Here is a 27332-nt window from a genome sequence, read left to right on the forward strand (position 1 = left end):
AACATGCATAACAACCAAGCATTTATCTAACCTTCGGGTTCCCTTAGCTACCGCAGCGGGGAGTTCTGAGATCCACCGAGCTCAGGCTCCCCTCTCGCTCTGCCAAACGGGAGGAAGCCCCGGACTCGAGGAGTCCTTGAGCTCGGGGCTCTCTCCCGGGACTGCATGCCAAACAAGCTTTTGTAAATCATCAGCTAAGTGTGAACTCTTGAAGTAATAAAAATATATATTTTAATGTTGTCTCCATATTCCCTCCAATATTTGTAGCGGTCTATGAGTTTCTAGTATTCCTTCCTTCATTAAACCGTGTAAATGCACAGAGAATAAAGGCTCTTGCTCTTGCACTCCTTTATTTGGGACACTGAGGACAGCTTCTCTCCCGTAGTGCACGACAACACTGAAAACACTGTGCGACTGCCACAAGGGGGCGTATTCCGACAGTCGTGTCCAAATGTCGTGTGCAGTGGAAGGGCGGCTTAACAGGGTTGTGCTTATTCTCTTAATGAGTTCTGGGTGTGTTGAGCATAACTTGCACTAAACCAATCAGAGTCTCATTCCCTTTAAGAGTCTGTTGCGTCACACCATGGTCCATTTGCTATTTACATGCCGGACTTTGTTATTGTAAAAACTGAACGCTTCACTAGAAAACAGCGAACGAGAACGAGCCTCCTCCATTCAGCCTCTTTACTTTACTTTTACTCTTTACTCCTTTACTTTGGTGGAGTGAGGAAACGGTGGAATCTCCCTCCACTGAACACATCCATCAGTCCACATATTTAATTTCCTTTGTTAAGCTCAAAGATTTGCTTCAAAACTATTTCTAAATTCAGCTCTAATCTCCAGCAGAGGAATAAATAAACACTAATAATGAAGAAAACTGAGTTATACCCAAACACACGTCCTGTTCTCATCCACATATGCTGATGCAGACGCCTCCAAAGCTGGACAAATCTACACTAGTTTGTAAACACCTAGAAATACTTTTTATTTTCCTCCAGATGCACATGCATTGATTCCCGACATGCTCAGAAAGCCAGCAGAAAATGGAGCTTCGAGATGGACTTTGCGTTGGTGCAGTTTGTGAACCGTCTCTGTCGTCACCTGGCCATCACTCCTGCCCGCCTGCATCCACATGAGGTTTACCTGGACGCCAGCAAAGATGGCGCGGATCCTGAGGTCGCGTGTCTGTTAGGCAAGTCCATCACTGTGTTATCTTGTTCACAGATGAACAGTTCAGATGCAAAAGCCTCTCAAGGGCCGTCAATTATTATTATTATTATTATTATTATTATTATTATTATTATTATTATTATTATTATTATTATTATTATGGTTGTTATTATTATTATTATGATTATTATGATGATTATTATTATTATTATTATTATTATTATTATTATGGTTATTATTATTATTATGATTATTATTATTATTATTATTATTATTATTATGGTTATTATTATTATGATTATTATTATTATTATGATTATGATTATTATTATGATTATTATTATTATGATTATGGTTATTATGATTATTATGATTATTATTATTATTATTATTATTATTATTATTATTATTATTATTATTATTATTATTATTATGGTTATTATTATTATTATTATTATGGTTATTATTATTATTATTATTATTATTATTATTATTATATACAGCTGAAGTCAGAATTATTCACCCCCTTGTTTATTTTTTCCCCAATTTCTGTTTAACAGAGAAAAGATTATTATAACACATTTCTAATAATAATAGTTTTAATAACTCATCTCTAATAACTGATTTATTTTATCTTTGCCATGATGACAGCACATAATATGAGACTAGATATTCTTCAAGACAATCCAAAACAAATTTTAAGTTTAAAGGGGCTAATAATATTGACCTTAAAACGGCTTTAAAAAAAATTTAAAAACTGCTTTTATTCTTGCCGAAATAAATCAAATAAGACTTTCTCTAGAAGAAAAAATATTATAGGAAATACTGTGAAAATTTCCTGAATATGTTAAATATAATTTGGGAAATATATAAAAGAGAAAACAGGATGGATGTCCAGTGAACGTGATTGTGTCCCCACAGGTGTCCCAGTGGAGAGTTTGCGTCTGCGCTTTGCTCTGCTGCAGTCCCTCAACAGCACGCTGGAGAGCTTCTTCCTGCCTTTAGTGGAGCTGAGACTCACACAGACCTACCAGAACAGCATCGCCACACTTCTGTGCGAGGCCAAAGGTCAGTATGCAAATAACAGGCGCTCAAATATAATTTAAATTATTGTCAATCCGGTAACACTTTAGAATAATGGTCCACTATTTAATTTATTTAGTAATGTCAACCAAGTATGAATAGTCTAGTGAAGTATTAATAAATCATAGTTCATCATTTACTATTGCTTTATTCATTCATTCGTTTTCCTTCAGCTTAGTTATGGAGTTAGACTTGTTTCTTTTTTTATTCAGTCAAAAACATTTAGTTTTAAAGAAATATTATAAGGGCGATGCAGTGGCGCAGTAGGTAGTGCTGTCGCCTCACAGCAAGATGGTCGCTGGTTCAAGCCTCGGCTCAGTTGGCGTTTCTGCGTGGAGTTTGCATGTTCTCCCTGCATTCGCGTGGGTTTCCTCCGGGTGCTCCGGTTTCCCCCACTGTCCAAAGACATGCGGTACAGGTGAATTGGGTAGGCTAAATTGTCCGTAGTGTATGAGTGTGTGTGTGTGAATGTGTGTGTGGATGTTTCCCAGAGATGGGTTGCAGCTGGAAGGGCATCCGCTGCGTAAAAACTTGCTGGATAAGTTGGCGGTTCATTCTGCTGTGGTGACCCCTGATTAATAAAGGAACTAAACTGACAAGAAAATTAATTAAGTAATTAAAAAATAAAATATTTCAAATAAAAACACGTTTAATTAAAAAAAAACTTGTCAATGATAATAAAATATTTTTGCAACAAAGTCGCTAAGTTGGCCACACTGCCGGTGACTCCAGTCCAATCCCGCGAAAACGTAATAGGCGTGGCCAACCTGTGACCTCATTCAAGATTGGCCAATAGAATAAGGTTTTTCAGAAGATCCCGCCCACTGAGCTGCAGAGTTTTCAACTCGCAAAACTTTTCAACTCGCAAGCAAAGATTGTAGATCAGCAAAGAATGAATCAAAAGCAAAACGAATGAGCACACAATGAATTAATCAGGTGGTAACTGCATAAAAGGGCAATAGTTATTTTTTTGCAGTGTGAATTTTTTTATTTTAATGTTTTTTTATTATTCTAAATCTTTGTGAAGTTTATTCATAAGCTAATTTCGAGAGGATCACGTGCTTATGATTGACACGGCTGGCCCCGAGTCAGGCTAATGTGTGAACCACCAATCAGACAATTCCTAACCCAGTATAAATACCAAGCATCTTACCTTTAGTCATCTTCGTCTTGAAGAATCCCCCTTCCACCCCTTCTCCTCCTCTTTTCTACAGGGCAGCACGGCGGCCCAGTGGCTAGCACTGCGGCCTCACAGCAAAAAATGCCTCTGGCTCGGGTATCCACCCAACCGGACAGCATTTTCGTGTGGAGTTAATGTTCTCCCCGTGCTTGTCTGGGTTTTCCCCGGGTCCTCCGGTTTCCTCCCACACTCCCAAAAACATGAGACTTAAGTAAAGGGGGGGGTTCTCGAGATCTACCCGAGCTCAAACTCCACTCTTGCCCTGCAACGGGAGGTAGCTCCGTGCTCGAGGATCTTATGAGCTCGGGGCTCTCTCCCGGGACAGCATGCCAAACTAGCTTATTACCAATCCTCAGCTAAGTGTGAACTATTGAATACTTTTTAATTGAACATTGTACCTAATTTTGGTCAAAAACTTCATATGTTTATTTGAATAAAATAAAGACACAAAATTAATCCCGGCATACACGGGTTCAAAACCCGCAAGCAAAGATGTGCAATAAATGACAGCAGAACAGAGAGCAAAATGAATGTGTGCAAATTTTGGTAACTGCATAATAGTCCAATTATGACGAAAAGGTTTATTTTTTGCAATGCAAAATATTTTATTATCATTGACATGTTTTTTAATTAAACCTGTTTTTCTTTAAAATCTTTTATTTTTTAACTCCTCCGTAATTAATTTTTCATTAAACTGAATGTTTTCGATTGAATAATAAAGAAACAATTTTAACTCCATACTAAGTCCCTTATTTATCAGGGGTTGCCACAGCAGAATGAACCGCTAAATATTCCTGTGTTTTACGCAGCAGATGTTCTTCCAGCTGCAACCCAGTACTGAGAAACACCCATACACACTCATTCACTCACACACTCATACACTACAGCCAATTTAGTTCATCAATTCCCCTATAGCGCATGTGTTTGGACTGTGGGGGAAACCGGAGCACCCGGAGGAAACCCACACCAACACGGGAAGAACATGCAAACTCCACACAGAAATGCCAACAGGCTCAGTCGGGACTCAAACCAGCGACCTTCTTTCTGTGCTGCGACAGTGCTTACCACTGAGCCCCCAAAACTAAATACAGCCCATTTTAAAATAGTATCAAAATGAAAACAGTATTATAATCCTGATGCATGTTTACTCCAATTAATCATTTCCCTGTCTCTTCTCCTGATTTGCAGGCCTGATATTTTACGACACTAAGGTGACGGTGATGAACAGGGTGTTGAACGCTACCGTGCAGCGGACGGCAGATCACGCAGCGCCTGAAATCACTCTCGACCCGCTGGAGATTGTTGGAGGTAAAGACTTTATTCACACTGAAGGTGCTTGAACTGGAAGCTGGGACCACATTTTTGTTCTTAATGTATTGCAGTTCCTCGAGAAATGGAATATTAAATTAATTCCCTGCTGTAAAAATCCAGCTTAAACCAGCCTAGGCTGGTTGGTTGGTTTTAGCTGGTTGGTTTTAGGCTGGTTTTAGAGGGGTTTTGGCCATTTCCAGGCTGGTTTCCAACCATTTTAGCTGGTCAGGCTGGATAATGACCAGCTAAATCCACCTAAAACCAGCTTGACAGTCTAGTTTAAGCTGGACTTAGCTGGTTTTGGCTGGGCTCCCAGCCTGGCTAGGCTGGTTAAGATGGTTTAAGCTGGTCATCTCCCAGCCTAACCAGCTAAGACCAGGCTGGAAACCAGCCTGGAAATGGCCAAAACCCCTCTAAAACCAGCCTGGTCGACCAGCTAAAACCAGCCAACCAGCCTAGACTGGTTAAAGCCTTTTTCTTCAGTATGGTAAACAGTGGGCGTGGCTTGTTTATTTTTACTGTGAGCTGATTGGATGTAGTAAAGTAGGTGTTTCATTCAGAAAGATCTGGAGAGAGTTATTACAACCGACTCCTCCTCCTCACCATTACTGTCTGCTGTCAAAACTGACAGCTGGAGGGGTGTGGTTAAGTTTGTTAGCCACGCCCAATACCTCAGACTGACATAACCTGAGGATTTAACTAGCAATGTGAGCTAACACAGTCAATATGGTTAATGTTGACTTCATGTGTACTTTAACTCCCCGATGTGTGTGTTTCAGGAGAGATGCGCGCTGCGGAGAACACTTATTTCTGCCAGGCAGCGCGGCAGCTGTCGTGTGTGCCATCGTCTCAGCTGTGTGTGCGCATCGCCAGCGGAGGAGACCCCACATACGCCTTCAACATCCGCTTCACCGGAGAGGAGGTCCACGGCACCAGTCAGTCACACAGATACACACAATACATTGTGTTGTGCAAATTACTGCTCATTTTCATCAGTTCTGTGCCCTTATATAACATAAAACAATTACATTGTGCCCCAAACAACTCAACTATTGTGTTGCTTACGCTCATTTTAAATAAGTACTTTTATTGTGTTCATCAAGACGGCATTTATTAAACGTAAATAAAATGTCAAGTATTTATTAATTTTAAATAACTGCTTTCTTAGTGTATGTAGCTTCAAGTGACATTATTACTCCAGTCATTGCTGCTTTTAGAACTATTACCATTAATAATAATAATAATAATTAATATTAGAGTGATCTCATGTGACTGAACCCCCCAGCCCCGCCCAACCACATGTCTTTAAAATATGACAGTTTCTTTTACCCCAGTATTTTTAATGGAATTTCTGCACTAGCCTATTGAAACTGACGGGCACTAGTGGTTACCTTGATCTTTCATCTCATTTTACATTTGAACAATTAAACAAATGCTTAAGTCTGTTTAACTGAATGTATTGTAATTACATCACAACATCGATGCTGTAAAAAGAACCTTGTGAAATTGAAAATAGTCACATTAAGCTTTCTCCGGAAGTTTATCGTCGGCTTTAAAACTCTAGCTGTGCATAGAGCCCATTTCATTTCAGCTTTATTTCAATCCAAAACAGTTATTTTAAATCATTTGTTTATACTATCTTTAAGAGATGTTGTCTTTCCTCAGGTGGCTCTTTCAGGCATTTCCTATGGCAGGTGTGTAAGGAGCTCCAGAGTTCAGCTCTCTCTCTTCTTCTGCCCTGCCCGAGCGCCGCCGCTAACCGCAATAAGGTGAACATTTTTACACCTTCCTCCGTGTGCTACATCTGACTTCTGTTTTTTATTAATTTCTACACACTAATCCAGTTACATAGACTAACATGTACATTTATATTTAATTGGGCTTTGCATTGTAAACCTTAAAGAAAAGTTAAAAAGTTATTTTTTATTTCATGTTTTACGTTTTTAGCTACTAAACTCTGTCATTTCACATAAAATCCAAATTTATTTTAGTTTATTTTTTACAAAGTTCTGCACAGAAATGGCAAGAAAGTATCTGCAGATTCTGTCTGGCCAAGTGAGTAATGTTAATAGTTCAACTAAATTGCAATTTCATTACAAATGTGCTGTTGGTTAGCTGCGAGTGAAAAAATGAGAGGAGCTCAAAAATAAAACAGTTTTAACATTTAACTTTTAAAGCTCCCACAAAATTAAAATAAGGTTTTTTAGAGGTTTTTCTCAGTCTGTTACTTTTAAGGACTTTTATAAACTAGTGTGCTTCAATACAGTGACAAGATTGGCATTCATGAGACACTGTATGAAACTGAGCTTGTAGTTTGTCTCCTCCGCCACAGTGATTTTATTCATGTTACCTCATACTTAAGTTTCTCATCCAATCTTGACCAATCAGATGGTCTCTAGTTTCTGACATGCCCCGCCCCCTTTAGAATGCTATTGGCTGTTTTCTTTTTTTTTTTATAAGGGAAGGAGCCACTCTATGCCCCGCCCTCTCTTTATGTTTTGGTTGAGATTACGTCAAACATCGAATAACAAAACCTTCAAGTTTACAATGCAAATCTAATTAGATCCACTTGTTTGGTAAATAAAGCAAGTCTCCCGGTTTGCACCTGCTATTAAAGGGACAGTCCACCCAAAATCCAACATTCTGTTATCATTTACTCACCATTAAACCTGTTTGGCTTTCTTTATTCTGTTGAACACAAAAGGAGATATTTTGAAGAATGCTGGAAACCTGTAACCATTGACTTCCATAGTATGTGTTTTCTCTACTATGAAAGTCAATGGTTACAGGTTTTCAGCTTTCTTCAAAATATCTTCTCTAGTCTTCAGCAGATGAAAGAGACACATTAAGGTTTGAAAACACTTGAGGGAGAGTAAATCATGTGCAAAATTTCATTTTTTGGTGAACTATCCCTTCAAGCGTAGTTTCTTGCGTTGTATAGCTTCATGTATTATACACACAGGCCCTGTTCATATCACAGATCCTGATATTAAAGGGACAGTTTACCCAAAATGGAACATTCTGTCATCATTTACTTGACCAATCAAATGCTCTCTAGTGTTTGAAATGCCCCGCCCCCTTCAGAAAGCTATTGGCTGTTTTTTTTCTATATAAGGGAAGGAGCCACTCTATGCCCCGCCCTCTCTTTATGTTTTGGTTGAGATTACTTCAAACATCGAATAACAAAACCTTCAAGTTTACAATGCAGATCGAATTAGATCCACTTGTTTGGTAAATAAAGCAAGTCTCCCGGTTTGCACCTGCTATTAAAGGGACAGTCCACCCAAAATCCAACATTCTGTTATCATTTACTCACCATTAAACCTGTTTGGCTTTCTTTATTCTGTTGAACACAAAAGGAGATATTTTGAAGAATGCTGGAAGTTGATAACCATTGACTTCCATAGTATGTGTTTTCTCTACTATGAAAGTCAATGGTTACAGGTTTTCAGCTTTCTTCAAAATATATTCTCTAGTCTTCAGCAGATGAAAGAGACACATTAAGGCTTGGAAACACTTGAGAAAGAGTAAATCGTCTGTAAAAAACAAAGATTTTTGGTGGAATGTCCCTTCAAGCCTAGTTTTTTGCATTGTATGGCAAGATGTATTATACACACAGGCCAGATCAGATGCTCTCTAGTGTTTTACATGCCCCGCCCCCTTCTTAAAGCTATTGGCTGTTTTTTTATAAGGGAAGGAGCCACTCTATGCCCCGCCCTCTCTTTATGTTTTGGTTGAGATTACGTCAAACATCGAATAACAAAACCTTCAAGTTTACAATGCAGATCGAATTAGATCCACTTGTTTGGTAAATAAAGCAAGTCTCCGGCTTGCACCTGATATTAAAGGGACAGTCCACCCAAAATCCAACATTCTGTTATCATTTACTCACCATTAAACCTGTTTGGCTTTCTTTATTCTGTTGAACACAAAAGGAGATATTTTGAAGAATGCTGGAAACCTGTAACCATTGACTTCCATTGTATGTGTTTTCTCTACTATGAAGGTCACTGGTTACAGGTTTTCAGCTTTCTTCAAAATATCTTCTCTAGTCTTCAGCAGATGAAAGAGACACATTAAGGTTTGGAAACACTTGTGGGAGAGTAAATCATGTGCAAAATTTCATTTTTTGGTGAACTATCCCTTCAAGCGTAGTTTCTTGCGTTGTATAGCTTCATGTATTATACACACAGACCCTGTTCATGTCACAGATCCTGATATTAAAGGGACAGTTTACCCAAAATGGAACATTCCGTCATCATTTACTTGACCAATCAAATGCTCTCTAGTGTTTGAAATGCCCCGCCCCTTTCAGAAAGCTATTGGCTGTTTTTTTTCTATATAAGGGAAGAAGCCACTCTATGCCCCGCCCTCTCTTTATGTTTTGGTTGAGATTACTTCAAACATCGAATAACAAAACCTTCAAGTTTACAATGCAGATTGAATTAGATCCACTTGTTTGGTAAATAAAGCAAATCTCCGGCTTGCACCTGATATTAAAGGGACAGTCCACCCAAAATCCAACATTCTGTTATCATTTACTCACCATTAAACCTGTTTGGCTTTCTTTATTCTGTTGAACACAAAAGGAGATATTTTGAAGAATGCTGGAAGTCGATAACCATTGACTTCCATAGTATGTGTTTTCTCTACTATGAAAGTCAATGGTTACAGGTTTTCAGCTTTCTTCAAAATATCTTCTCTAGTCTTCAGCAGATGAAAGAGACACATTAAGGCTTGGAAACACTTGAGAAAGAGTAAATCGTCTTTAAAAAACAAACATTTTGGGTGAAATGTCCCTTCAAGCCTAGTTTTTTGCATTGTATAGCAAGATGTATTATACACACAGGCCAGATCAGATGCTCTCTAGTGTTTTACATGCCCCGCCCCCTTCTTAAAGCTATTGGCTGGTTTTTTATAAGGGAAGGAGCCACTCTATGCCCCGCCCTCTCTTTATGTTTTGGTTGAGATTATGTCAAACATCGAATAACAAAACCTTCAAGTTTACAATGCAGATCGAATTAGATCCACTTGTTTGGTGAATAAAAGTCTCTTATATTATATATTTTTTATAAAGACAGACAATCTTTACAAACTGTTTTACAAATGTTCTAGATCTGATGTGTGTTGTTTTTTTCAGGGGAAGTACATCCTGACTCCGTGTCCCATCACATACGCTGAGGAGCAGCTGCTGAACTTCTTCGGGCAGCTTCTGGGCATCGCCATCCGGGCCGATGTGCCGCTGCCTCTGGACCTGCTGGGATCCTTCTGGAAGGGTCTGGTCGGAGAGGCTCTCGATCCCGAAGCTGACCTGCGGGAAGCAGATCTGCTCACGTACAGCTACATCAAGAAGTTTGAGAGTGTAAAATAATATTGATTTTTATATAATACAGTGACGTGGGCAACATTGTTGCTGCACTAATATTGAATTTTAATATTTGTGTGAACTGACCCTTTAAGTGTATAGTATAGTATACAGTGCTCGTTTTCCTAACATGAACGCCTGAATCTGTTGTCTGCTGTTCACAGTTGTGTGATGAAGCGGAGCTGGAAGCGCTGTGTGCTGAAGTGTCGTCTCAGAGTCCCCTGGGGGAGAGTCCAGACTCCCCCAGCCGGCCCTGCTGCACCTTCACATACATCACTATGACTGGAGAGGAAGTGGAGCTGTGCCAGGGAGGACGTGACATCGCTGTCAGGTGACAGCCAATGACCAAATGTCATAATAATATACCCAAAACTGAACATTCTGCCATCATTTACTCACCCATGAACATGTTTGAGTTTCTTCTGTTGAACACTAAAGAAGGCGTTTTGAAGAATGCTGGAAACCTGTAACTATTGACCTCCATAGTAGGAAAATTGAATACAATAGAAGTCAATGGTTACAGGTTTTATATCTTATAGATATCTTTGTATTCAACAGAAGAAAGAAACGTATAAAGATTGGTAGAGTAAATAACATAACATTTTTTTAAAAATTGGCGAGCTATCACTTGAAGTCTAGTTTCATGTGGTAGCTTCATGTATTATACACACAGACCCGGTTTTCAACTGATATTAAAGGGACAGTCCACCCAAAATCGAACATTCTATCGTCATTTACTCACCCTTAAACCTATTGTAATTTCTTTGTTCTGTTGAACACAAAAGGAGATATTTTGAAGAATGCTGGAAACCTGTAACCATTGACTTCCATAGTATGTGTTTTCTCTACTATGAAGGTCAATGGTTACAGGTTTTCAGCTTTCTTCAAAATATCTTCTCTAGTCTTCAGCAGATGAAAGAGACACATTAAGGTTTGGAAACACTTGAGGGCGAGTAAATAGTGTGTAAATTTTTTATTTTTTTTGTAAAATATCCCTTCAAGCGTAGTTTCTTGCGTTTGATAGCTTCATGTATTATACACACAGGCCCTGTTCACACCAGATATTAAAGGGACAGTTCACCCAAAATGGAACATTCTGTCGTCATTTACTCACCCTTAAACTTATTTGACTTTCATTCTGTTGAACACAAAAGAAGATATTTTGAAGAATGCTGGAAACCAGTAACCGTTGACTTCCATTGTATTTGTTTCTCCTACTACTGAAGTCAATGGTTACCAGGTTATGGTTATGGTTTTATCTTATTTTTGTAGATATATTTAGTGTTTAACAGATCAAAGAAACTCAAAGGTTTGCAACCACTTGAGGGAGAGTATGTTGTGTGTAAATGTTTTTGTTTTTTTAGCAAACTATCCCTTGAAGTCTGGTTTCATGCATTATAGAGTTTCATGTATCATACCCACAGGCCCTGTTCACAGCTGGTGTTAAAGGCATAGTTCACCTGAAATCGAACATTCTGTCATCACTTACCTTTGAACAAGTTGGAGTTTCTTCTGTTGAACACTAAAGAAGATATTTTGAAGAATGCTGGAAACCTGTAACCATTGACTTTCATACTATTTGTTTTTTTCCTACTGTGGAAGTCAATGGTTACCGGTTTTCAGCTTTCTTTATCATATCTTAGAAGAAACAAAATCTTAAAGGTTTGAAACTACTAGAGGAAGAAAAAATATTGTGTTAGTGTTTATATTTTTTGGTGAATTATCCGGGCCCTGTTCACGCCTGTTTTTAAAGGGATAGTTCACCTGAAATTGGAAAATGTTGTCATCATTTGACTTTCTTTATTCTGTTGAACACAAAAGAAGATATTTTGAAGAATGCTGGAAACCTGTAACCATTGACTTCCATTGGATTTATGTAATCATTTGGTCTTCAGCTGTAAATTACATCTTAAAGGGCATTAAAGAACCTTGTAATTGCTTTTTGAATGAGTTGCAAAGTTAATGAATGATCTCTAATATTTCTGTGTGTGTGTGTGTGTGTGTCTGTGTGTGTTAAGCTGGGAGAATAAGGATGTGTATGTGCGAGCGGTGCGTGAGCTGCGTCTGCGGGAGCTGCAGAATGTGGAGTGTATGTCTGCGGTGCGCGCCGGTCTGGGCTCCATCATCCCACTGCAGCTGCTGACTTTACTGAGTCCCGCAGAGGTGGAGCTGCGCACCTGCGGTCTGCCGGACATCAACCTGGAGTTCCTGAAGGTCAGTTCCAACACAGAAGTAGATATTTTGAAGAATGCTGGAAACCTGTAACCATTGACTTCTATAGGGTTTGTTTTTCCTACTTTATCCCTAAATAATCATGCACTGTTGACTGTAAACTGGCTGTTTAGGCGCACACCATGTATCAGGTGGGTCTGATGGAGACGGATCAGCATATCGAGTTCTTCTGGGCGGCGCTGGAGATGTTCACGCAGGAGGAGCTCAGCAAGTTTATTAAGTTCGCCTGCAACCAGGAGAGGATTCCCTTCACCTGCCCGTGCAAAGATGGGGGTCCGGACACCGCACATGTGCCCCCCTATCCCATGAAGATCGCCCCGCCGGACGGCACCGTGGGTAAGCACAAGTCATTAACCAATCAGAGATCTCCATCCCTGTGAGGCATTCTGGGATTTTTTTTTGACAGTTTATTCCTGTTTTAATTTACTCTAACTACTGCAGATGTTTGTTATTATTATTTAGATTTTATTATTATTTATTATTAATTATTAATATTAACTTATTTTGGACATTTCCCCTAGTACACATTCATTTATTTTCCTTCGGCTTAGTCCCTTTATTCATAAGGGGTCACCAAAACGGATTTATCCAGTATATTTTTCATTCCAGCTGCAACCCAGTACTGGGAAACACCCATACACATTCATTCTCACACACACTAATAGACTACAGTCAGTTTAGTTCACCAGTTCCCCTATAGCGCATGTGTTTGGAAACCAGAGCACCCAGAGGAAACCCACGCCAACACGGGGAGAACATGCAAACTCCACACAGAAACGCCAACTAGCCTAGCTGGGACTCGAACCAGTGACCTTCTTGCTGTGAGGCAGCAGTACTAACCACTGAGCCACCATGCCACCTCTCCATTCTTATTGCTATAGTCATTATTATATCGTTCTCCTCATCCTCCTGATCAGTGTTGCATGATTCTCTCTCAGGCTCTCCAGATCAGCGCTATATCCGCGTGGAGACGTGTATGTTCATGGTCAAGCTGCCGCAGTATTCCTCCCTGGATGTGATGCTGGAGAAACTGCGATACGCTATTCACTATCGAGAAGATCCTCTGAGCGGATAAACGGCATCAGCGGCGGTCTGAGAGAGACCCTCACCACGCAACCTTAAGAGATTTACATCTTCTGCCACAAACCCCAGTGAAGGAGCGGGAACAGAACCGAGCCTTATGCCTTTATAAAGACAGACGGAGGGAGGCCGGTGAGTCTGACAGCAGGTCCTGATGGAAAAAGACACACTTTTATAAAAACATCTACAGTACATTACAGACGCCGCTCATCAGCAGATGGGAAGGAGGTGGCACTGCAACTGCTGACATCCCTTTTTAAACATGTAGTCTCTCTATCAGTCTCTCTCTCTCTCTCTCTGGCAGTGATTGTTGGCACACACTCTTTAACAGAGATGCTGATTTGAGCTTTTGTTTCCAGTCAAACTTCTGCTTTCATTATTGGATGCTTAGTTCATCTGCATCTCATCAACACAGTCAACAACACGTCCTGGTTAGAATTCACTCAATAACATTATGGATTGAGAAAATTATTTAATTCTCTTCAAGTTTGTTTATTTTTCCCCTTCAAATCAAACTTCTCTTATGCATCTATAGCATTTTTTTTGGTATTTTTTTTATTTGTTTATTTATTATTTTCTTTTTCACAGTTTTAATACAGTATTTTTTTATGCTTTCTCTTAATTTTCCTAAAATTTTCTGATAAAATTCACCTTTCAATTTTATATTTCTTATTTATATTTTTATTTATTTATTTTTTGTGCATTTTATTGGTCACAGTTTATTTTGATGGTCCATTTGTTGAATTTAAGTTACATTGCATCTACATGCCGACTAATTCTCATCAGATTATAAGTAGACTGTTAGGTTGGGGTTGGGGTTGGGGTTAGTGTAAGTTGACATGTACTTGCAAAGTTATTTATAGTCAGTTCAATGTCTGTTTAGGAGCAGTATCAGCAGATATTAACCAGACTAATACTCAAATGGACCCTCAAAATAAAGTGTTACCAATTTTTATATATATATATATATATATATATATATATATATATATATATATATATATATATATATATATATATATATATATACAGTTGAAGTCAGAATTATTAGCCCCCCTGAATTATTAGACCGCTTGTTTATTCCCCCAATTTCTGTTTAACAGAAAGCAGATTTCTTCAACACATTTCTAATCATAATAGTTTAATAACTCATCTCTAATAACTGATTTATTTTATCTTTGTCATGATGACAGTAAATAATATTAGACTAGATATTCTTCAAGACACTTCTATACAGCTTAAAGTGACATTTAAAGGCTTAACTAGGTTAATTAGGGTAACTAGGCAGGTTAGGGTAATTAGGAAAGTTATTGTATAACAATGTTTTTTTTTTATAGATGCTAATAATATTGACCTTAAAATGGTTTTAAAATTAAAAACTGCTTTTATTCTAGCCAAAATAAAACAAATAAGACTTTCTCCAGATGAAAAAATATTATCAGACATACTGTGAAAAATTTCCTGAATCTGTTCAACATCATTTGGAAAATATTTAAAAAAGAAAAAAATCAAAGGGGGGCGAATAATTCTGACTTCAACTGTGTATATATATATATATATATATTAGGGCTGCATAATATTGGAAAGATTTGACGATATATTTTTTCTCTGCGATATATATTGCGATAAAAATACAGTTTGACTAGATGACCTCAATAGCTTCATTTGTAGAGTCCTTTTAGATTTATTGGGTTGATTTTGTAGGGGACTGAACTATAAATATATATATTTTTTTATGTAAGTCAGTTTATACACATAATAAACAAACTATACAGTCATTATTAATATATATACGTCATATATTTAAGTCATTATTATATATATACAGTTGAAGTCATAATTATTAGCCCCCTGTTTATTTTTTCCCTAATTTCTGTTTAACCGAGAGCAGATTTCTTCAGCACATTTCTAATCATAATAGTTTTAATAACTCATCTCTAATAACTGATTTATTTTATCTTTGTCATGATGACAGTAAATAATATTAGACTAGATATTCTTCAAGACACTTCTATACAGCTTAAAGTGACATTTAAAGGCTTTACTAGGTTAATTAGGGTAACTAGGCAGGTTAGAGTAATTAGGCAAGTTATTGTATGACGATGGTTTGTTCTGTAGACTATCAAAAATATATAGCTTAAAGGGGCTAATAATTTTGTCCTTAAAATTGATTTGAAAAATTAAAAACTGCTTTTATTCTAGCTGAAATAAAACAAATAAGACTTTCTCCAGAAGAAAAAAAAAATATATATATATATATATACTTATTTTTTTGCATTTGCCCAGTTCTCGTCATCATAATGCACCTCTGTTTTTCCATCTGTTTTTTTGTTTCACCCATTTTTTATAGTTTTTTTTTCTTTTATTTGCAATTTCAATTCTCATAATCTTAATTCACCAAAATTATTATTTTTTTTGTTTTGCATTTTTCTAGTTCTCGTCACCATAATGCACCTCTGTTTTTCAATCCTTTTTTTAGCTTCCTCCATTTTTCATAATTTTTTCCACCCATTTTTTTTCTTCATTCTCATAATCTTCAACACAATAATAGTTTTTTTGTTTTTTGCAATTTTCTCAAGTTCTCATCACCATAATGCACCTCTGCTTTTCATCTTTCTTGTTTTATTGCATTCTTCATGACCATAGTGTATTCTCCCTGAATTCTCATCATCTTAACTCACCAAAATGTGTGTGTTTTAGGGGAGCATTTTCCCAGCTTTCCCTAACATGCACCAATGCATTCTCCCTTCTTTGTGTTCTACTTTTGCGATATCCTCAAAAACTTGAATCCTTCCCCAAAACAGATTCAGCTTCCCAATGAGGTCAGTGACTCCTCCAGAAGCTGTTCTTGCCTGTGTTTGTGAGATTTCCAGAACCGAAAGGGTTTTATCCTCAATGTTGACAGATAAACACGCTCTGTCCAGCATCTCATTATCATTAATCTCCGGGACTGACATGACAGAGAGATAAACAGGCTCTGCGTACGCATGTGGTCGAGCATATTCAAGACTTCTGAGCTATAAACGGCCAGATCGCTTCTACAAGACATTTAATAATATCTGCCTGTATTATTAAAGTGGCATATATGCTGTTCAGGGCCGTAACTAAAGGTAAGTCATGTATACAAAGCAAGCTATAGACATATACAGAGCTGTGAATGGGATGCATTGTTCTGATGTGGAAAGCGTTTGCTGCCATGCGGTGCTACATTTCTGGTCTTGGTTGCCAAAATGACATTCGTTCATCCCTTAAACACACTTCTGAGTTGACTTCCCAGCGCTCTGCAGTTTTAGGATTGCTTCCGAGGGATGATTTTTACACCCCGAACTCACTCTAGTGCATGAAAATCCAACATTTTACAGCCAAGTTGCTTTTAGTTTGGCTTTATTATTGTTTCAGCTCCTCCTAAAAGAGAGAGCGAATGTTTTTAAGATGCTTTCTTTTAAAGTCTCTATAAGCATAATACAGTTCTGAATTTTGAAACTTGATCAAATTTCATATGTAATATTCCTAGTGGATTATTAATTTGCTTTAATATGAGTTCTGTAATTAATATCCATCAATACAAACACACTTGACGCTACCATTGATGTACTTCGGTGAAAATATCAGCACTATAATTGGGTTTTGTGGGTGTGTGTGTGTGTGTGTGTGTGTTGTTTGATTTGATTATTTTATGATTTCTCTAGTTTTGATATGGTCAACTGCTGCTATCGAAGAGAAGAGCAGGAGAAGTCTGTGAACAGACGTCCGCACAAACAGCTGAATGCAGTGAAATACGTGTTGTACATTTACTTGATATTTATTACAATTATTTATGACTGCATTAACTTTATCCAGTCTTACCTCTGCGCATCTGGAACAAAAACACTGGTGTGTGTGAATGAACCGACAGAGCGGTGAAGTTCAGGAGTTTCTGTGTCACAAAAATAAAGTATCGATGTATTACAGAACGCCCGCGTCTTCTGTCTGAGTGTGTTTATGCGCTGAAATAAATGCTTCGTCCTATTTAAAGTGCACCTATAGTGCAAAATCAACAGAAGTGTGTGTAGTAAAGTGTGTCCACAGTCATATTGGAGTGATAAAAACACAACACGTCTCTTTTTTAAATTTCCTGACATCCAAATCCCAGTGATTTTGAGGCTGACCGCAACGTGATGTAAGAGTGTGGTTTTCTCCGCCCACCAAAATGATTGACAGGAGCATATTAACATGTCTCCATAGTAATGTGTACAAACATGTCCACAGAACACACTGAAGAAAGTGTTGCATGCAGAACTTCAGCTTTATTTGTGTTGAATTTAAACAAACAGCTTAGGTTTAATAATGTTCAACTTAATTTGTTTGTTTTAATTCAACGCAAATAAATTGTTTACAACCACTAAACGTAAAAAAAATTGAGTAAATCCAAGAAATCATCTTTGAATAATTTTTTTTTTTCAGTGCAGGATTTGCAAAGAATCTGGGATTAAAGCTTACAGTCCAGCTTGATCTGTGATCCAAATGCACTCTCAGGGCCTACTCACACTATGCCATCCGTACCGTGCCCAGGCCCGTTTCCCGGATCGTTTGAGAAGTGTGAGTGCGCTGAATCAGGCTCAGGCACGGTTCACTTGGCGGCCCTGGCCCGGTTGAGCGTGGTTCACTTGGGCTTTGGCGCGGTACGCTTGTGTGTGAGTGCAAAACGCACCAAAGCCCAAAACTGAAAGCGAGACGTGACTTTTAAGGGACTGTTTCATACGGATTTATTAATCAATCTTACTGTTCAGTGAACGCAAACTGCCGTAGTTTATTAAATACGCAAACCCCTCACTGCAGGACAGCTGCACCTTCAGCAGACCTCCTCATTCCTGCAGCACGAGAGCTTTATGATTGTTTATGAGCGCCAAAAGTGGCAGATCTGTTCGGCGAAATATCTGACTGCGTGTCCCCGCATCCCTAAGGACTGTTTGGCGAAATATTTGACGGCATATCAAACCGACTGAAACGATATAACTAGAGAAATCTCCACTGTGCTGCTGAGTGAGAGCGTATGGCAATTTAAACCTTGTTCTGACTATCCATAAACATATTTAGAGATATCTCTAATTATATTTTGACTAGTCATAATTATAATTCGACTAGTCAGAATGACAATCAGAGATATCTGCAATTACAGTTGTACTAGTACAAAATCAGATTGGAGATATCTGCAAATATACTATGACTAGTCATGTCTGGAGAGTGGGCGGAGAGAACCAGCTCATTTGCATTTAAGAGCACAAACACAGCTCCATTTGACCCTGAAAATGGACACTTTCAGCAGGGTATAATACATGATCTGATGAGTGTTTTGAGCTGAAACTTCACAAACACATTCTGGAGACACACTGAAAAAAAAAGCTTTTCTTACTTACATTTTTTGTATTTCTAGTCCAAATACCTAAAAATTCTTATATCAGGAAGCATTTTCTAGACAAGCTTTTCTTGTTTTCAGAAATAACATGCCAAAAAATGAGTGAGTTTTACCTTAAAACAAGCTCAGTAATCTGCCTTTGGGTCAGCAAAATAATCTTGTTTTTCCTTTTGACATAAGATTATTTTGCTTAGCTCATTGGCAGACTATTGAGCTTGTTTTAAGGAAAAACTCACTAATTTTTGGCATATTATTTCTGGAAACAAGAAAAGCTTGTCTAGAAAATGCTTCCTGATATAAGCATTTTTAGATATTTAAAAAGGTGCTTTGAGTCTGAATCATACACAAGCTTATTTCTGCCACAGAATAACACATTAAAAAGTGCATTTTGATGCACTGAATTCTGAATTCCTATCTGACAAGCTTTTTCTCCAATTCATTTTGAGTTATTCTGGTCCTGTAACTTTTTGTTTGTTTGTGTTTCGAGTTATGCATTTTATTTATTTATGTATTTATAATGTTTGTTTGTGTTTTGAGTTATGCATTTTATTTATTTATGTATCTATAAATTACGCTTCATGTCTATTTTTTCTTGTTGAAGTTAACTCTTATTCAGTTTTTTTTTCTCATAATGGCTCAATATTTGCAATGCAAAAGTTCTCTGTTTTTTATGTCTGGTTTATTTTTTCTTACAATTCTGCTTTACTTTTTCTTCTTTCTTGCACATTTGTGATGTTTTGATTTTTTTTTAATCATTATTGCTATTAACATTTCATAAGTTGCAAAAATATGACAAGCGGGTAAAAGAGTAGACCAATTCTGCAGGAAAACTGCGGACCCAAAGAGGAAAGCATGATCATTATTATTATTATTAATATTATAAACAAATGTATAAAAAATAACATATTATATGTAAGGAAGCAAAACAATAATGCATCTTTGGAAAAGATTTAAAGTTTTTACTCAATTTTCTAAATAAAAGCATCAGAAATCAATAACACGCAATTTTAGATCTTCAAGAAAACATTTAAAGGTTTAACTATAAGTCTAATAAAAGTGCCTTAAATATGTGCAAAACATTTAGTCAAAAACAAAATAAAAACGCATCTGAATGTTCACTCTCACGTATACTGGAAAAAAAAAGGTTTTAGAGGGGTTTTGGCCATTTCCAGCCTGGTCTTAGCTGGTCAGGCTGGGAGATGACCAGCTATAACCAGCTTGACCAGCCTAGCCAGGCTGGTAGCCCAGCCAAAACCAGCTATATCCAGCTTAGAACAGGCTGGTCAAGCAGGTTTTAGCTGGATTTAGCTGGTCATTTTCAAGCCTGACCAGCTAAGACCAGGCTGGAAATGGCCAAAACCCCTCTAAAACCAGGCTGGTCGACCAGCTAAAACCAGCCAACCAGCCTAGGCTGGTTTAAGCTGGCTTTTTCAGCAGATATCCTAAAATAACATTGTCGTATTATATATATATATATATATATATATATATATATATATATATATATATATATATATATATATATATATATATATATATATATATATATGAGAAATTATACCTATGATAACACGTATTTTTATTTATGAAAATACACTCAGTGTATATTTTGCAGTGATTCTCGGTACACTCACAACAACACCAAATAAAGACGGATCTACAGTTTGTTTGATGATCCCATTTTGCGTTAAACTCCTCAGAAATTAACCATCATCTTTGTACTGTTTTATAAGACGCTTGTTGAAGTTTATTGTCATAAATTATGCGATGTTCTTCCAATCCTTTGGGCGGCGAAAATGCGCTTTTTTTGCCTCGTGTTTTTGACGGTAAGAGTTTCCGTCGCTTATGTTTTGTACTTCCGGTTTTTTCCGGCAATGGCGATGACTTTGGGTCGACGGAATATTTCAGGGATGCTACGGCGGATAATATGTGCTTCTGCAGCACATTTATCACCGAACACCGAGAAAAGTAAGTAAATAAACGTGTTTTATATGTATTATAAACTGTCAGTGCCATAAACTGACTGTGTTTTTGCAGCGCGCCATGTGAGGAGAGTATTCATTTCCTCTTGCAGAATAACGCTTAAGAGTATTAGGGAGTTCATAGTAAATTTTGTAGGCAGAGAACATAATAGGTGCAAGTAAAGTGTGTTAAATTTAAGTTTAGTGAACATTTAGTGAATTATTCAGTGTGACAGACTCACCGGCCACTTTATTAGGTACAGCTAAGCGGGTTGGACCCTCTGCTTCAGAACTGCCTTAATGCCTCGTGGCAGAAATTCAACAGGTAACGTTACTGGAAATATTCCTCAGAGATTTTGCTCCATATAGGCATGATAGCATCACGCAGTTGCTGCACATCCATGATGCCATCCCGTTCCACCACATCCCAAAGCTGCTCTATTGGATTGAGATCTGCTGACTGTGGAGGCCATTTGAGTACAGTGAACCCATTGTCATGTTCAAGACACCAGTCTGAGATGATTCACGCCTTATGACGAGTTTAATTATTAGCTATTTTTAAAATGTTGATTCTTAAATAGATTATTGTTATAGATAGTCAGATTATTATCATAATAGAATAAACATGCATGGCATTTTCATGTTGTTAGTGGTCTGTTTTCTGTAAATCAGGATACACATTTTTAAAGTGAGTTTTTTTATTAGGGAAAAAAAGGCAAATAAACTAACACATGTAAATGTGAGAGAAACAGACTGTATTTAACTGTTGTTGTGGTTTTTCTGTCTGGAAACCCCTGTTCTTCTTTGAATCATGTAAATAATGATTTACCTTTTTCCAGGTGCTTTTGTTTCTGCTTTGACGAGGTTTCAGAGCTCGACGAGCATCGTTTATCCTGCAAGGTAAACATCTATATGACTTGTTTTTAGTTGTTTAAAGTGCTTATTTTATCCTCATTTGTACATCACTTTGAATAAAACCATCTGCTAAAGGAATTAAATAAACACATAGCCTTAAAAACCTACCTATTTATATACTGTCAGTGTACAAATGCAGATGCTTTATAAACAATTGGATCAGATTTACGGGCAGGGTCCACTGCATCATGTTTGTTTTTTGATTTATGATGAGGAAAAATAAGTTGATGCAGTTAAATACGGTTTGCTTTAAGATCATATGAGGCCATGATGTGAATCAGAGTGTTACCTCTCAAGAGTGCATCGATATCTAGTCAATTGTTCCCCTTATGTGTAGTAACCACAGCTGAAGTCACTGTGTTGATGAAAGATATGAGTGTTAGGTTGTGTTTTGTATCTTTTGCCGCAGCTCATGTTGTGTGCTTGTGTTTTGTGCGATGCTGTACAGTAAGAACTATAATCTAGTTTTTTATTTTCTCAGTTATGTACCGCCGACGTCACTGTCCAGACCACCGTGGCCTGAACTTCCACCATACAGTCCTGAAGAGGAGGCTAGAAGACATCAAGGCAAGTGCCATCAGCTTAAAGCAGGGGTGTCAAACTCAGTTTCTGGAGGGCCGCAGACATGCACAGTTTAGCTTTAACACACCTACCTGGAAAATTTCCCAATAAGTTTGATGTGTCACATGACCCTCGTCCTATTGGAAAAACTAAAGTTGGATCCAAGATGGCCGACTTCAAAATGGTCACCACCCATCTTGAAAAGTTTGCCCCCTCACATATACTAATGTGCCACAAACAGGACGCTAATATCTCCAACCATTCCCATTTTATTAAGGTCTATCCATATAAATGGCCCACCCTGTATATATATATATATATATATATATATATATATATATATATATATATATATATATATATATATATATATATATATATTCGAGTCCTGATTAGGAGGTAATGTCCGATTCCATTTTACAGGTTGACGTGATCGGATCTGGACATAACTGGTTCACACTGCGCAATAAGGCTGAACAATATATTGTTTAAGCATCAATTTCACAATGTGTATATCTGCAATAGTCACACCACAGGATTAGATTATTTAATGAAGATTAAAAGATTAAGATATTATTAAATATTATTAATAACATTATATTATTAAATATATATATTAAATATCATTAAATAATATTATTATGATATTATTAAATATTATGATTTATACAATGGTGACCGTTTTATTTTACATTTTATTGTTTAACTTCTGTACTTAACTAATGTTTGGCTACCCCTAGAAAACCATAAAGCTGTTTATTTATTTATTTATTTTCCTTGTAATTTGTGATAATTATGCGGATGCACTGCATAGACGAAGACTTGATCAGCCCAATAAACTATGATGAAACACTTACTGAATAAACTCTGCGCCTCACTAGAGTACAAATCGAGATAAAAACTGGTGTGGTGGGACACAATAATGTCAAAGCAGCGTTTCCAGCACATTGTTGCAGATCTGAAATGTTGTTGTGCTGATAGTAAAAGGCATCAGCCGTTAGTCCGTCATCACAGTGCTTCAGTATTATTCTTCTTCTATTAGTATTCCCTCCAGAACTGTCTTGAGCATCTGTCTGTGCTCCCAAAAAGTGTCTTACGCAGGGCTCGAAATTAACTTTTTTACTTGGTAGCACCGGTGCTCCCAACTTCAAATATTTAGGAGCACCAGAAAAAATTTAGGAGCACCAGAAAAAATTTAGGAGCACCACCAAAAATAAATGAGCACCGCTGCAAATTGTATTTTAAGGGATTAATTGTATTTTAAAACAACATTAATAGGACTGACAAAAACCAGAAACAACTATCTAACTAATGCTGCGAAGACATTGATATTTGTGTGCAATAATTCCAAAATGAATGTCTAATAATTATAGAATATTAATGATGATAAAAAATGACAATAATAGTAACAATGAATTCCATTTCTTATTATGATGCTGCCTTAAATGTGCATGAATGTAAGTTATCTGCTATAAAAAGTCTGTTACTTTATGAAAAATAATTGTATAGTTTGCATCAAACAAAAATGAAGCATTGCAGTAATATTTATTTTGTACTGCTGTTTTTATATGCATGTCAATTTAATAAATAATATTTCTGCTACAAAACAAACAAAAGATTATAATAAATCATTCAATTCAATGATGAAAGCTGCAAAGCAGTCATCAGTAAATAAATAAAAAATAATAATATACACCTCAAAAAAGAATAGACTAAAGAAAGTAAGTAAAGTCTCACTTCTATCACTCTTTAAAAGTTTTGGTTTCAGTTTGTGTCAATTTAAAGGTTCAGTCTGAGATGATCTTCATTTTTCTGTGTTAGTGAAAAGCTGGCGAGTCAGCCGACCCAATTTATGAGCAGGCAGAGCAGGATTCTTGCGCTGACCCGGTCTTTGTTATGAGCCGCAGTTTCAGTGTAAACTTAGTAAAGGCGAGCTTCTTCAGCAATGATATGTACAGTATTAGATTTGACTTTTAGCGGACATTTGCGCTGAACACGCAGTGAATGCAACGCATGGAGATTCGGGCACCTTCTCCAAGAAGCGCGTACTCGATTGATCTCAGCTGGCGGATCATTATTCACCACGTGACGTGTCATGATCACTTTAATCTGCGCCTCAACTTTAGGTGGGGTTTGCAAACCTGTGTGCTTTAAGTTTTCACTCTTCAGCCGTTTGCATTTCCCGTGGTCATAAAAGCTCCTTCCCTGTCACCTGACAGCGGAATACCTTGAGTGATTGACAGCTAATATGAACCAATATAGCGGCAGGGAAGAGCGATTCAGCATGTTTTATTTACAAAAAATCAAAACAGGTCGCTCTACAACCATTATCTGCAGTCGCACTAATGCTCCCATATATATTATGAGGTCGCATAGATTAATTTTCGGGCGCATATTGCAATTTCGAGCCCTGCTCACGGCTCCAAAAGCCACCGCATTCACTGCGTTTCGTCTTCTGAGGCTCAACTCATTTATTAGAGAAGAAAACACACCACAGTGGCTTCTTCCAATGCTTTAAACTTCATTTCTCTGACATGTGCTCCAGTGTATCAGGAAGTGATCATTTTGTTCTCTTTTGTTTCTCACATTATGGAAACGCTGCTTTATTCACAAATGCTTTAAGTAATATTCCAGTTTTAAACAAATCTAATTCACATCTTTAGATGGAAACACGTCTAATGAAGCTGACATGGCATTACATGAGATACGATACCAGTGTTGACTCCAGATCTGCACTCTTTTGTTCATCATTATATGTATATCTCATGGTTGTGTCTCTGTCTGTATGGCCGCAGCTCTTGTACAGAAGGTGAACGCTCTGATAGAGGAAGGACAATACGGACGTCTGTTTGCTGTTGTTCATTTTGCTGCCCGTCAGTGGAAAGTGACCAATGAAGACCTGATCCTCATTGAAAACCACCTTGACGCAGAGTGTGGAGACAGGATCCGAATGGAGAAGGTTTGAGCTCAGATTCACATCTGTTACTGTATAGAGCACTGGTTCTCAAACTGTGGGCTTCCTTCCAGCGGTGCGCAGAACAATTGCTAAATAATAACACCCTACAGCCAAAAACCGGTTACTCACTGAAGCTAAGCAGGGCTGATCAGGGCTGGTCAGTACCTGGATGGGAGACCACTTAGTGTTAGTGAGGCCAGCAGGGGGCGCTCAACCTAGGGTCTGCATGAGTCCTAATGCCCTAGTAAAAGTGAAGGGGACACTACACTGTCAGTGGGCGCCGTCTTTCAGATGAGACGTTAAACCGAGGTCATGACTCTCTGTGGTCATTAAAAATCCCATGGCACTTCTCGTGAAAGAGCAGGGGTGTAACCCTGGTGTCCTGGCCAAAGTCCCTCAATCAATCCTTATGATCATGGCCTCCCAGTCATCCCCATCCACTGAGTTGGCACTATCTCTCTCTCTCTCCACTCCACCAATAGCTGGTGTGTGGTGAAGCACTGGTGCTGTTGTCCTGTGGCACCTGTTGGGTGTATGGCCGTACACAATAAATGCGCTATATAAATACACATTACATTACAATAATAAAGGAATAAAATGAACACACTTTGACATGTTCGATAACGCTGAGACTCATGTGATCAGACAGCATTGGCTGTTCCCTGAAGTGTACGATTAAGCTAGTGTGCTTTGAATGTTTACTTTAGTGCGTCATCAGATGTTAAAAATCAGTCCGCCTGGCGCAGAGCCAGAGAAGGATGCGTGCGAGCATATACACACACGATGGAGAAGCCCGTCTGCAGACCAGTGCTGTCGTCTTGGCGTTTCAGTTACAACTGTACATCCATCTGTGTTGCATATCGTTGATTCTAGCATAGTTTGTGCTCAATAAAACAAAATGAAATGATAGTCAAGTGTATGGTAGAAGGAAAATTGACATGCTACACAATGTATAATGTCTTGTCATGGTGTCAGTTTTTCTTTTAATGTGTACTTATTGATCTTGCAGGTGTTACTAGTTGGAGGAAGTGATTTTACTCTTGTTGGAAAGCCACTTCTTGGGTAAGATGTGAACGTAATACTAGTTTGAAACACTGAATTCATGCATGCAAACTAGGCTTGGGCGGAATCCAAATTTTGATAGCGTCAAACCTCCTCCCTATTTTACCCCGGTGTCCGGTATTACCGTGCATAATTTAAAAAATTACGACGTAAGGCTCAGACAACGTCATCAAACTGTTGGCTTGTGCCTAAACCATACAGAAACTGAATACCATATATGCGACCTTAGGTTCACGGTCACCTGTTTGTCTTGTTCCTATTACGCCACATTCACACGGGGCGTCAACGCTTCCCATTCACTTTGAATGGGTGACGTCAGGCGTTGCCGAACTGCATTGTGGATCCGTCGGCGCCGCTTCAGAGGCGTTGCTCGCTGCAGAAGTTGGGACTAGCTCAACTTTTCAAGCGCCAACAGAAGCGTCAGCCAATCAGGTCGCTGTATGCAAATACACCAGCTAGACAGTGGCCTATTGCTGACTGAATTTCATTGGCTGATGCTGCTATGACGATCGCTTCAGCCCCAACTTCAGACACGCCTTCAGTCAAGCGTTGATGCTGAAGCCCCGTGTGAATGAGGCGTTAGAGATCTGCGCAGGTTAGAGATCTCCCTGTCATTCTCTCTCGCACACACTCACACAGAGAGAGAGAGAGAGACGCACAGCATTACGCTCTCTCTCTCTCTCACAAACACACACAAACAAACAAACAGCATCCTTGTGTCCACCAACCACTCCAGCCCCGCGCTTTATTCGGAAACAGAATGCAGACCTCTAGTTCGTATTTTCCACGTCTCCCTTCTCGTTCGGTTGAAACCGGAAATACTGCCAAACTGCAGGTCACTTGGTACACTACTTGCCCCCTCTTCTCTCTCTCTCTCTCCTCCACACTGTCCTGTGATGACAATCACACATTTGTAAATAATATTTAGTACTTGTCTCCTGTTTAAGTGCATTGTTTTTTATGACTATTTAACGGTATTGAAACTGACACCATTGCTTTTAGATCCCGAGTTATACCATAATACCGTATTACCGCCCAAGCCTAATGCAAACTCTTAAATT

General features: G+C 38.1%; 2 protein-coding genes across 4 annotated transcripts in view; both read left to right on the plus strand.

The window, feature by feature from the left end:
* Window positions 1-14566, plus strand: part of hectd4 (HECT domain containing E3 ubiquitin protein ligase 4) — a 110773-nt gene extending 96207 nt beyond the window's left edge. For both annotated transcript variants that reach the window (XM_087262271.1, XM_087262272.1), the window contains exons 67-76: window positions 999-1192; window positions 2092-2238; window positions 4622-4741; window positions 5524-5679; window positions 6410-6513; window positions 9885-10106; window positions 10274-10440; window positions 12128-12323; window positions 12455-12677; window positions 13280-14566. In XM_087262271.1, coding sequence (XP_087118397.1) covers window positions 999-1192; window positions 2092-2238; window positions 4622-4741; window positions 5524-5679; window positions 6410-6513; window positions 9885-10106; window positions 10274-10440; window positions 12128-12323; window positions 12455-12677; window positions 13280-13416 — 1666 coding nt within the window. In that variant the 3' untranslated portion in view covers window positions 13417-14566. The remainder of the gene's footprint in view (window positions 1-998; window positions 1193-2091; window positions 2239-4621; window positions 4742-5523; window positions 5680-6409; window positions 6514-9884; window positions 10107-10273; window positions 10441-12127; window positions 12324-12454; window positions 12678-13279) is intronic.
* A 6081-nt stretch (window positions 14567-20647) lies between these two features.
* Window positions 20648-27332, plus strand: part of mrpl21 (mitochondrial ribosomal protein L21) — a 7145-nt gene continuing 460 nt past the window's right edge. The window contains exons 1-5 of one of the 2 annotated variants that reach the window (NM_001077468.1): window positions 20648-20784; window positions 21617-21677; window positions 22174-22259; window positions 25049-25212; window positions 26219-26271. In NM_001077468.1, coding sequence (NP_001070936.1) covers window positions 20691-20784; window positions 21617-21677; window positions 22174-22259; window positions 25049-25212; window positions 26219-26271 — 458 coding nt within the window. In that variant the 5' untranslated portion in view covers window positions 20648-20690. The remainder of the gene's footprint in view (window positions 20785-21616; window positions 21678-22173; window positions 22260-25048; window positions 25213-26218; window positions 26272-27332) is intronic. The other variant, XM_087260013.1, reaches the window with a different exon arrangement.

The sequence above is a fragment of the Danio rerio genome, chromosome 7 (assembly GCF_052040795.2).
Source record: "Danio rerio strain M-AB ecotype USA chromosome 7, GRCz13ab, whole genome shotgun sequence".
NCBI lineage: Eukaryota > Metazoa > Chordata > Actinopteri > Cypriniformes > Danionidae > Danio > Danio rerio.